The sequence below is a fragment of the Neolamprologus brichardi genome, chromosome 11 (assembly GCF_056152115.1).
Source record: "Neolamprologus brichardi isolate AB-2024 chromosome 11, ASM5615211v1, whole genome shotgun sequence".
In the NCBI taxonomy this organism is placed as follows: Eukaryota; Metazoa; Chordata; class Actinopteri; order Cichliformes; family Cichlidae; genus Neolamprologus; species Neolamprologus brichardi.
This window is the reverse complement of record NC_142114.1, coordinates 10,917,525-10,930,384: the sequence shown is the minus strand read 5'-3', so window position 1 is coordinate 10,930,384 and position 12,860 is coordinate 10,917,525. Positions and strand designations below refer to the sequence as shown.

General features: G+C 40.9%; 1 protein-coding gene across 1 annotated transcript; it reads left to right on the top strand.

Moving 5' to 3' along the window:
• The first annotated feature begins 6,516 nt into the window (after positions 1-6,516).
• prss35 (serine protease 35) lies at positions 6,517-12,735 on the top strand. The gene is made up of 2 exons (XM_006794818.3): positions 6,517-6,729; positions 10,258-12,735. The coding sequence occupies exon 2, from the start codon at positions 10,277-10,279 to the stop codon at positions 11,528-11,530; it is 1,254 nt and encodes a 417-aa protein (XP_006794881.1). The 5' UTR covers positions 6,517-6,729; positions 10,258-10,276; the 3' UTR covers positions 11,531-12,735.
• Positions 12,736-12,860: the final 125 nt, after the last annotated feature.

The following is a 12,860-nucleotide window of genomic DNA, read 5'->3' as shown; positions in this document are numbered from 1 at the left end:
ATAATAATAAAGAAATATTAGTACATTAGTCAGTGGGATTTAGAAGGTGGGGGAACCTAAAGATCTGTCATAGTGGCTCAGCTTAGGGAAAAGAATCACAACTCAGTAACAATAATTTCTAATGGTGACCTGTTGCTCTTTGTGGATTTACACAACTGAATTCAACAAGATGTTATCAAATGCTTCACGAGCTATCTTGGCTTTTTTTTTTTATCTCCTACACTGACACTATACTGTTTATACTATCTTTCTACTCAACAGTATGCACTTGATATCAATTGGAATTTAGGGACTGAATCTTAGCATCAAGCTGAAATGCAGATTCATTGCTGCTACACCTGATGTAACATAACTCTGACCATGAGTACCACAGCCACTGTGCATCAGTCCAACACAGTGCTTTACTGCAAATCCACCACAGTACTGCAAACTAACCTGTCTATCCTGGACAAAGCGATATTTTCATTAAACATTTGAATAACACAAAATTAGGTCAGCTTAGTTTGTTTTGCAGGAAGTTTCACAATATGAAAATATCTAATTTATCAAAACACATCATATTCAAATCCAATATGTAATTAAAATGATGACATCATATGTAAACTTTATCAAGTGTCACTGAGCAGTCCTTACCTTTAAATCTAACCTCTCTTCTTCCTCTCTGGTCTTTCTTATCTTTCTCTGTCTCTGAGTGAAGTTAGCTCTCATTCTTTTCTCTCCCTTAAAATGAATTTTAAGCTAGCAAACATCAGCAAACTGCACACGAACATTTTTTGTGTTTGCTGATGTTTGCTGAGCTGATAGAAAGCTGCATTTGAAAAAACGTGACACTTAAAAGAACATCACTCCCTTTATGCTTCCTCATCTTGGGTAGCACTGGCTAGATTCTAAAGTACCGCAGCCGCAACTTACGGACACCTGCACTGGCTCCTACAATCAGAAAATCAGAAAAAAGTACAGACATCTGAAAATTCTACTTAAGTATAGTAACAAAGTATTAGTATTTAATTACTTCCCATCTCTGCTCACTGGTTTCTGGAGTCCACATTTTGAATCTTCAGTGTTGGCATTTTGGCCACGCCCACTTTCTTTTCCGGAACCAGAAGATACATATTTAGATGAAAGGGTGAGGTGAGGATTTATCAGCTAATGCTAGCAAGCTTGGTTAGCAAACTGTATCTATAAACTCTGAGTAAATGCTGCAAAACTTGTCAATACAAATTGGGTTCAGTTCAGGCCAGCAGTGTAAATGTTGACATCAAATTTTGATTTAGTCATTTAGTTTTAGTCAAAATTTAGTCATCTAAATTCTTTTAATTTTAGTCTAGTTTTAGTCAGCTAATCATTATAAGGTTAAAATCTAAAAGTGATGCACTTATACAAAGTATGAAAGTTAGTTGTGTTGTTACAGGTGAGAGTTGCTCTACGCGGTTTACAAAGTCTTATTTTCATTGGCATCCATGCAAAATATGTCTACTCTTGTCTTCCTCCCGAGCCTTGATATTTTGTTGCATTTTCTTGAGAAACAGGGAACTACTTGTACTGTTTCCCAAATTATTCAACAAATAAATGATCAAATGTGCATGTCTCTCCTTACTGACAAGAAATTACTTCTGACTGGAAGGCTTCCAAACTCGTCCCGCCTTTCTACACAACTTAATTTGTTCTGATTGGCTCTCGTCTCTTCAGAATAATTTTTTATCTCATTTTTATTCACTGACAAAAGCGTGTCTCAAAATACTTTTCAGTTACCATTATCTTGCTGTTGGTTAAAACTATGGCAAAAATTATTATTCAATGAAAAAGACTGGAGGCCAGACAGGGTTATCTAACTTGCATTAACCTGTCAATCAAGACAGCCAAACCTTAAGCTTTAAGACAATGCAAACAGGTGATAGGTCATCCTGCAGATTTTATGAAGGGCAAAAATAGTTTTATAGATCAGACTGCTAATGTTTTCATTTCAACACTGAAGCTTGGTATGTTAACATGGGAGTCTATGAGGATTTACCCAATTTTGGATCCAGCCTCAAGTGGCCACTGGAGGGACTGCAGTTTCCAGCATTTCAAGCTTTCAGACTGCTTTGTTTGGACAGGAAACAAATCTTTGTGCTGCTTTTGTTTTATCTCTTCCAGACAATAAATCACTAAGAGCAGGAAATCACCGGCAGTTTCTTAAATTACTGTGTTTGAATAAAGGTAAATATTTGCTCAGGGATCAAAGTCAATAAGAAGGAATGTCACCACAAAACTTTGTGTACACCTTTAAGAACCACACCCATATACTGGTTTACTGCTGCAGAGGTTTGTAATGTCTGATCCTGAGCACTCAGGCACACCACTAAGAACCCATCTAGTAATCCCAGTGCAAAGAGAGTACTTCCTGTCAGGGTGTGACACACAACACAAAAGAACCTCTGTCCCCACAGTGCAGCCCTGACCAGGAATATCACTCCCTGCCTTTCTGTTTGGAAGATACAGAACAGGGTACATAAAGCTCTGACTCTCACTCTCTCTCTGTGAGTGTTTTTCCTTGATCTTCTTTGACCTTTGACCTTGACTTTTACTGAAAACAGGAACATTTACTGTGTGTCTTTGTCTTCCTGTGTTCAGATTACAATAACAGCGGTCACAGTTTGTTATGGTGTTGAGCGGCCTCCCAAATACACAATTATAATTATGGAAGATGCAGTTCTACAAACAGATTTGTTCTTAAGTGGCACCTAGGAGGAGTTCCTGAGAAGCCGTGGCTTTCACTAGCTTTTCTGCTGCTAACATAATCCAGAAGCAAATTCATGAACAGATAGGTTTCATTTTGTGGTGCAAAGAGCACAGCGCTCTAATTTGCTGTACACTCTAATATTCTGTAGTCAGATATGAAAACCTGGTCCGGCTGTCTTAGCTAATTATAGGCCAATTTCCAACCTTCCACTTATTTCAAAAACTCTTGAAAGAGCTGTTTTAAAACAGCTGAATGATCATGTGTAGTTGAATTGCCTACTTGATGTGTTTCAATAAGGCTTCATCATAGCACAGAAACAGCATTGGTAAAGTTTAGGAATAACCTTCCTATGGCCTCTGATGGTAGACTCATCTCTGTGCTTGTCCTGTTGAATCTCATTGCAGTATTCAGTGCTGCAGATCATATTACTGGAGAGAGCAGAACAGACTGTTACTATCAAAGGAAATGCGGTGCAATTCTTTGAATCATACCTAGTTTTGGATTCTACAGACAGACAGCCTCTTTACTTTTAAGATTAGGCTTAAAACTTTCTTTTTTGATAAAGCTTATAGTTAGAGCTGGATCAGGTGACCTCAAACCATCCCTTAATTACACTGCTATAGGCTCAGACTGCTGCGTGATTTCACGTGGATGCACTGTCAGGCACTGAGCACTTAGTCTCCACTCACCTCTTTTCACTCCCACATGTTTATACACCACTGCAGCATGTCATTATATTTGTCATTTCTCTCCTTTAGTCTGTGTTTTGACCTCTCTCCCACTTCATTTTTTTCCTTTTCTCTTAAGTCTGAGCAGACGAGCCTCGTTCTTCCTGCTAAAAGGGAGTTTTGCCTTCCCACCATCACAAAGCGCTTGCTTATAGGGGGTTGTTTGATTCTTGGGATTTTTCTCCAAAATACAGTAGGGTGTTTACCTCATAATATAAAGCGCCCTGAGGTGACTGTTTATCTAATTTGCCGCTATATAAATAAACCTGAATTGAATCATCAGTCTGAGAGAAGCAGTTCATTACAAGTTTGTCCAGTTTGACGAAGTGGGGCCACTTACATGAACAAGCCTCGTGAGGAAAAAAAAAGAAGCATTATAGTTTAACATTTGCACCTGTACTAACATCTGCCTCATGCAAGCAAGGATGGTTGTTTGAAATATCTGAGTTGAGCAAATATTTGTGCAGTGTGCACACTTTGCTATTGTAAGCCCACATTTACATCACATCTGATACAGAAAAGCATTTTGCCATAGCTGAACTTTACTTCCACAACACCCAGTGGAAACTGCTGCCAGCCACTTTTAGTTACTAAAGAGTCAACCACATTTCACCTTGACCATGACCATTCAACCAGACTCTGTGTGGACTGACACATAAATATTTCCCTGTGACTAATTTTAGAAACAGTTTGTGTTGAGATGCACTTTGGGGCAGGTCAGTGGGTGAGAGTGCCAAGTCACTTTTCTGACCATTCAACCTTTGAGCCTTCTGACAGCCTGTCCCGTTTTAAGTGTGTGCTGTGGTGCAGATGGTCAGTTTGGGGTTCAAAATTCCTGTGTTTCATGTATCTCACATGTATTAACTATACCTTGTCTTATCCTGGACAGGGTAGTCAGGGGCTGGAGCCTATCCAAGCTGACAATGGATGAAATCCTGAGCAGGGTGCCCGGCCAGAAATCAGACCATGATCAAACTCTAAACCCATTTAGAATCACTTAATGTGCACGTCTGTGAGACGATGCTGAGAAAACTCACACTCAGAGGCATCGGCTGCACCGCCATGCAGTCCCATTGCATCAGTCTAACTCTCTTTTTATAAAACAAATTTTCAATTTGTAGGCTGATTAAAGCAGATTAAAGGATGCAATGTGAACAAATAAAATTTTCCATCCATTCATTCATCAACCACTTGCCAAACCAGGGTCACCGATTTGGGCAATATTTAGGGAACACCCTTGATAAGGTTAAAACAGAGAGAGACACAGAATAACCATCAACATGCAAGATTTATAGAAACTGACAGTATCCTTCATGAGCACAAGAATTCTCTGATTCATTTGCTTTTGTACAATTTTTTTCTCAAAATCCAAATTCTTCCTTTTTTCCCCTTCATGTCTCATTTTACTGCTCCTCCCAGCTAATTACCAAAATGATTTACATACTGTGGCTTCAGTGATCTGAGAGAGATGATGAGCGGTAACCCAACTTAACCATTAAAAAAAAGTTCCTCTTGAGTGATGTCACATGCACTATGTTTTTCCACTGTCTGTGCAGCCTTCTGCTTAACTTAATATGCTGGGCGTGAGCATGACTATGCATAATCATTATGGAACTGTAGGAGTCACTGGCCAGTGGATCAATCTCTTCTCTCAAAATGTAGCTACAGAGTCTGAAAGAGAAGTGAGGACCACACCCAGATACCACGGTCATGGTTAATACAACTATTGCTGTGCATCCTGCTTGGAAAACATCAGGCTTTGTAGTTGTACACGCGTGTGTGATCACCACCCACAGAGACAAACACCCATCATGATCATTAACATTGTCAGGTGTTGTGGGCCACCCAAGTCTCCTCTGCTTCCAGTTTCAGGAGCAGGTGTAATTCTATATCCAGTAGAAGAAGACTGAAAGCTCCTGCTGTACATCAGAGTGAGTGACAGCGGAGCTTACTCAAAGATCACTCTCTGTCCCTAATGACATGCTGCACTCCCTGCACTCCCTCCTGAGCCACATGTGTATCATCACTCTCCCCTCCAATCCGTCCTCTTTCTCTCTCTCTCCCTCTCATTACACACATATTTTTCTTGGCTCATTGAGACTTCAACCATATAGTCACAGTGGCGTTGAGACCTCCTCTCATTTTGTCCCGTTTGGTTTCCAGATTGCATAATGCAAAGACTAAACAAGCAGAGTTATTTGAGTGGGTTGCTGCATAATGAAGGCAGCAGACGAGCCTGCCAAGTTAACCAGCAGAGCGAGGTTGTCAGCATCCACATTTACCAAAGTACCTCATGAATTACATGGAAGGAAAGCATGGACGAAATATATAAGTAAAGTGTCAAGCTTTATGGTTTCCTGCACCATATGTGTATCTTTTTGTGTACTCAAACATAAATAAATGGAGTCACTGATAGATAATAAGAGTCCCCTACCTGAGTTGTAACCCCAAATCTCAAAGATTAGATGCTTAGAGGACAGAATTAACTTAAATATAAGTAACAGATGGATCTTTTAAGGGGTAACAAATCTATTCAGCTCTGTTCAGTTTAATTTATATAGCGCTAAGTCACAACAACAGTGGCCTCACTAAATCAAAAGGTGTCTTGAAGGGTCAAAAAGTATAAAACTATATCGGTAATCAGTGAATATGTTTGATATATTAAGGTGAAGAAGGAAAAAAACATGTTAATAGCAGCTGCTTATGATATTTTTGTGGCGTTTACACTTCACGCTGTAGAATAAGAGCGCTGCAGATGTGGAGACTCACACGCACCACAACAGAAACGCCCCACACTCTGTAGAGACCGCTTGAATTAATTCCTTCACAGTTCTACAGACTGAGGTGCGTTTCATTTTTATTTTTCCCCTCCTCCACCTCCTCCACGCAGACCGGGTTTGTTGGTGAATAGACCACTGACTTCACTCCCGATTCAGCCTTTTAGTTAGATGGCAAGGTCTGGTCCCACCCATATGTGAACAGCTTTTGTCACAAGTGAAAAAAAAGAAGTCCCTTTCACATTTTCCCCCCTTGCCTCCCTTCCTCCCTCCACAGTCCTCCCTCCCTCCCTCCTCAGCATCAAGTGCAGTGTGAGCGGAGCAACTTTTCTCTCAGCCTCCTTGAAGGAGCAATGAGGAGAAGGCAGCCATCGCCCTGCTGATAGCAGAAGGTCTGGGATGCAGTGAAGTCCCGTTTGTTTTCCAGTTCATTTGTGTAGGTCCTGAGAAAACAAACAATAACGTTGCGGATTTGGCAGATCCATCAATCGAATGCGAGCAGGTAGGAAGCGCTATTGTGCACACTTACCCATTATTACTGTGTCCCGATGGGGAACGCGGGGAATGACTGACTTTATTCCGTTTCTTTCTTTCTTTCTTTCTTTCTTTCTTTCTTTCTTTCTTTCTTTACAACTTATTTACATTTTTAATAGATTTTCTTTTCGTTTTACTCCGACCTGTTGATGTTTTAAAAGTTTATTTAATTAGATTAGAGTGCAAACACAAACACACACACAGGCTTCAGTAATTTTCAGTATAATTACTATTGTTGTGCGATGTTATTCCCTTAGGGCACACTGAAATACTTTCAGTGCATTCTTAAATAGACACGTTGTCAATTTACTCTCCACATACAGGTGATGCAGATGTAGAATTACTGAATATGTGCTAAATATGGGATTTAATTGTAGATTTATTTACATTTTAGTGTTTTGCCAATGGAAACACACGCCTCACATTTTTACTTTGATTTTTTAAACAGGGTTTCAATCGGGCTTTAATGTCAGATTTCTGAATCTTTTGTCTCTTTACCTCCTGACTGACAGAAGTGGAAATAATATTAAGAAAAAAGGCTTCAGTGAATGCTAACGCTTACTGATTTCATTATACACCATTGTGCCACAGCGCCACCCCTTGGTGACGTTTATCTCCCGGGCGCCCCCTATACTTTCCTGTGACTTCTTCCACTGAGGGACGAAGAGGGCACAGCCTGAAATGAGGGCCTTCTGCTAAGACCGAGAGCCACCATGGCAGCATATCAGTTTCCACTCTCTGTCGAATAATTGCAGGCTTTCTCCTAGATTGTGTGTTTGTGTCTGAGTCTGGCAGCAAGAGTGTGAAGTTAAACACAAAACTAAACGTCATTTTTGTCTTCTCGTTTATTGAGAGAGTTTTACAGCTCTTGTGGGCTTGTAGTTTATTGCTGTCTGTTGTAGGGTGGCTAAATGATGGCCAATGGGTACGTTTTATTAGAAGCTTTATGGTAAACTGAAGCCAAAAAGTCCCAACTACAGTTATACTTACTTGAAGGACAGTGTGCTTAATGACAAGTTTATCAGCTGGAGGGTTGACTCCTTGACCAGTGAGGTTCTCTGTCTCAGCTGAGTCTCCTGGGAACTGTACCAAACCAGGCAGCATGCCTTTTTCACAACACATCAGCATCTAATCAAAAGGCAGTGTGTCTTTGGAAAACCCCACCTCCCTTGCCCCATCTTAAAGGTTTTTGTTCCAGCTGGTCTGTCACACTCAGTTTCAACCCTGTATATTTTTACCCCTGACTTCTGTTTAAAATTAACTTTTGGATTTGTACTTTTGTGCCAAATCATTCTCTCTCCTTGCATACGTGTGACTTCATCGCCACAGCCACGCTGACGAAACTGCTCTGCAGTGAAGTGACGGTCTGCTGAATCTATTAAAACGCACACAAATTGTAATTTTCCTTTTAGGTTCATCAGGGCTGTTGACAACGTCACAGTCGTACAGTAGAAGCACGAGCCAGCAGGCTGTGTGCAGACTGCACAGTCTCAGTGTTTGATGTCATTCGTGTGCATGCAAAGAGTCGAGTGCAGCTAAGGAAACCAGATACTGTCATTACAGAAAGAGAAGGTTAACCATTGTGGCGAACCTCCAAGCCAATGTCTCAGCCCATTCGAAGGATCAGGGTTCATCTTATCCTTTTCTCTCCCCGCAGCCTCCAGCAAGATTCAGAGGATATAAATCTTTCAACCACACAGCTAATGTAACAGCTCCAGAGACATGTCTGAGGAGCACAAGACTACTTTAAACTGAGTGCCATTGCTTCTAATAAAAATAAAACTGCACCAATTTGCAACCATTTTTGGCAAGCATTTAAATACATAAGTGTGATGTGCTGTCACACTGCTGTACAGGCAACTGTAGTGCTGCAGAACTGCAAGTCTGTTGGACATCTCTAATGTTCTGGGCCATATTGCCTCCCTGTGGCTGTAATGGGACTGTGCATATTGTGATCCAGAAGTCTTAACATTGGACCTTTTCATTCCAGGGAAATCAGAGTGTTCCTATATTCTGAACATACTTAATTATTAGTGTCTGGGGGGGGGGGGGGGGAATCCCTGGCAAACAGTACAAAAAGTGTTGAGACATTTCACTTCAAAACCACAAACATGAACCTTGGGGTGACCAAAGTTATTGTGGTTCATAATTTGGGGAACCACCAACTTTTAATTGTTATGCTAATTCATGTTGTGGATGTTTAGATATTACAATTAATAAATGGGAAATTTTGACAGTTTGTAGTCCTACATGAAAAGCCAAGGCATTGCCAGTGTCATTATGGTTAAGCATCTGGGAACCATGAATCTCTGCACTAATATTTATGGGAAACCATCCAATAGGTGTCAGCCTTCTTAGGTTGAAGCTTAGGACAACTAGCAGGGAATCACTAGTCAGTGGAATATGTCCTCCATGCACTACAATGGCATGTAAAAAATTGCTTGGCAAATGATCTCCTGATATTGAGGTGTTTTAGTCTGAACCAACCAAAATTTATTCTGTCCAATAGTTCTCAGAGGAACAACCTGTTGGCTACAGCTAGAAGATTATTATGATTTGTCATATCAGGATGACTAATGGTCTCTTTATTTTTATCGTGTCCATGTCATGAATGTCTATATATTTCAGGAAAAGGGGGAAAATGTTGACATGCTTGTCATTGCAAGCATCTTTATGGTTCACCCTCTGGGGAACACAGATGACTAAAGATTACACCAACCTTAACCTCCTAAGACCCAAACTCTTACATGGCATGCATTTTTTAATTTCTCTTTGATATTTGGGCTGATTGGGACATGATGAATATAAAAACAAAGAATTACCAGATTTTTTTTTGTCTAATTTTTGTTTCTGAGAAAAATGAGAGCCACATATAAGGATATTCATTTGAAATTTAGAGTATAATGTCCTCGTAAGTTGATATCAGACCCTTGTTGAGCAAGATTTAGTATTTTGGTCTAAATAACCCAAAATGTGATGTCCACATATGTGGACGCCAGGTCCTAGGAGGTTAAGTGTCACCCTCACGATGGTGTGAGTGTCTACTAGAGAAAAACGAAGGGAGTCACCAGAGTCAGCAGTGTACATCCTGTTGGGACCACGAATATGTGCAGAGAGTTTTATGGCAATTGTTCTTTTGGTGTTTTGATGTTAGCGAAGGATTAAATGTTGAAGGAACATTGGTCAACTCGTGGTCCTACATAACAGGCTGGGCAAGATTTATGGGAATCCATCCAACAGTTCACGCTTGTGCTAATGCTAGCAGGTGACAAAGGAAAAGGCAGGATGTCATCAAAGTCAGTAGGATATATCCTCTATGCCATAAATATATTTATGCCATACATATATGGCAAATTATGTACTGATGTTGAGCTATTTTAGCATAGAGTTTTAAGAGTGGAGTGAGCAACCATCAGTGCTACGATTAGTATCATGTGTGGCTAAAGAAAGTATAATAATAATAATAATAATTTCCTCATATGTTCTTATTTTTCAGAGCCAGGCCCAACTTAACAATGGGCCACATACCCTTCTGTGTCCTGGTCCCAGTGACAGTGCTGGCTGTGGTGGCTGTAGCTGCTGTAGATGATGAGTACACCTGGCCGCAGTGGAAAGTTCCTCTGGTGAGGAAAAGACGTACTGTGCCTCTCAGCAGCCCAAGCTTCTCAGCTCATCCACAGCCAGAGCTAAGTGGGACTTGTGGAATCGAATGCCAGCGTCGCCTTCCTTCACCTTCCCTGGAAGACTTGGAGCAGTTCTTGTCTTACGAGACAGTCTACGAAAATGGCACACGCACGTTTACTTCCATTTCCGTGCAGGGTCTCAACGAGATGACCGCATGGTCCAGAAATGCCTCGTCTAGCTCTCGCCACAAACGAGAGGTGTATGGCACAGATACCCGCTTCACCATCGCTGATAAGCAGTTCTCTACCAAATATCCGTTCTCTACCTCTGTGAAGGTGTCCACAGGCTGTTCTGGGGTTCTGGTATCCCCTAAACATGTGCTGACTGCTGCCCACTGCATCCATGATGGAAAGGATTATCTAGATGGAGTGCAGAAACTACGTGTCGGGATTCTGAAGGAGAAATCCAGGCGAGGGAAAGGAGGCAGAGAGAGAGGAGGACGACGAAAAGGTAGAAGAAGAAAGGGAGACACAGCTCAAGACGATGGACAGGAAAAGGAGGAGAATGGCGGTAAAGGGAGGGGGAAAGGGAAAAGCAGGAAGAACCGGAATAGGCGAAGCGTGGAATCTGAGAAACCATCATTTAGGTGGACAAGAGTCAAAAAGACCCAGGTTCCTAAGGGTTGGTTCAAAGGCGTGTCGGGTGGACTGGCTGCGGATTACGACTATGCTGTTCTGGAGCTGAAGAAATCCTCAAAAGTCAAGCACATGGATCTGGGTGTGATCTCCTCAGTCAAGAAGCTTCCTGCTGGGAGGATCCACTTCTCCGGCTTCGATGATGACCGACCTGGTAACTTGGTGTACCGGTTCTGCTCCGTGTCTGAGGAATCCAATGATTTGTTGTACCAATACTGCGATGCCAAACCTGGCTCCAGTGGCTCTGGGGTCTACATCCGCCTCAAAGAACCAGGCAAGAAGAAGTGGAAGAGAAAGATCATTGGAGTCTTCTCCGGTCACCAGTGGGTGGATGTTAATGGGGACGGGACGCAGCAGGATTACAACGTGGCAGTGAGGATAACACCCCTGAAATATGCTCAGATCTGCAACTGGGTCCATGGGGACTCAGGCGCGTGCCAGGTAGCCTAAAAAACACAGGATCCCACCTCCCCCTTATACATAACCCTAGGTACAAGCGACCCCCAACCTACACACTCCTTGTCTTTAATCATCAATCAGGGGCCCAACAACTGCCTTCCTGTAACCTCCTGTGCCTCCCAGTGGCTCCTGCTACACTGGTCCACACACACACACACACACACACACACACACACACACACACACACACACACACACACACACACACACACACAGCCATTCAGACTCTGTGTTGACAAGAGAAACTCGTCAGCGCATCAGAACTGTGGCTCTTCAGCTTTTCTAATTTATTTGATAAAAAGAAAAAAAAACAACTGAGAAAAATCATATATATTATATGTATTTTTCAGATCATTCTGATCTGCTGTTTCTAATTTGACCTTTTTTTTTTAAAAGATATGACCTCTTTGGAAGGTTGAAAAGTGTGTATATTATATTATCTCTGGTACATTTATTCTTATTCTAGGCCCTGTATGAAAAGACTGCACTACAAGTCTTCTCCACTAGTGCGCATCAAGTTTGACAAAAGACCCAGGAAAAATCATTGTAACTCTTGTTTCGCAATTGAACTATATGGAGATATGGAAATAACTTTTTTATAAACATTTTTAATTGAACATGTTCCATTGTGTGTATCTATCTTGCTTTTTTGTTTTGTTTTTTCAAACTACCTTTTGAAGACAAATCGTCTGTCTAAATAGAGAAAGGGTCCTTATAGAAAATAGATATTTTTTCTCTGTGAGTCTTGCAATCTTTTTCTCTGTTCTTGCAACACAGTGAAATGTGGTTTCATTATTGTGAACATAATTGTGTTGGTGCTTATCCAGAAGATGTGGTGCTAATTTATGAAAAAGTAGAAGGCTTTTAAAAGATGTTTTGTTAGCCACATACTGTAACTATATATTTAATGTGAGGCTACAGATTTGGGTTGCATTAAGATGGATCCGAACAATCCGACAATTTACTTGAGCTGCATATATTTTTCCAAATCTAAAGGATATTGGATTTGCTATAATGCCATAATATTGTCATGTAATGGAAGGTTTTAAATGTGGATTTTTTGGGGGGGGATTTTTTTTTTTAGATTTTCATGTTGCTTATATTCAAAAAGTTCATGAGTATCCTTTTGAAGACCAAATACCTGACATTAAAGATGCAGATTGAAAACTACCAAACATTAAATCAAGTTTACTACCTGTGTGTATATGTGTGTTTTCAATTACGTACATTCAACCACAGCGATCTATAAAATATCTAAACCATTAAACAACACCGTCGGCTTTGAGACTCGCGGCTAGTGATGACATATTCAACCAAGTAT

Bases quoted from the DNA above. Each gene is read 5' to 3' on its own strand.
- prss35 (XM_006794818.3), top strand. From the start codon at position 10,277: ATGGGCCACATACCCTTCTGTGTCCTGGTCCCAGTGACAGTGCTGGCT.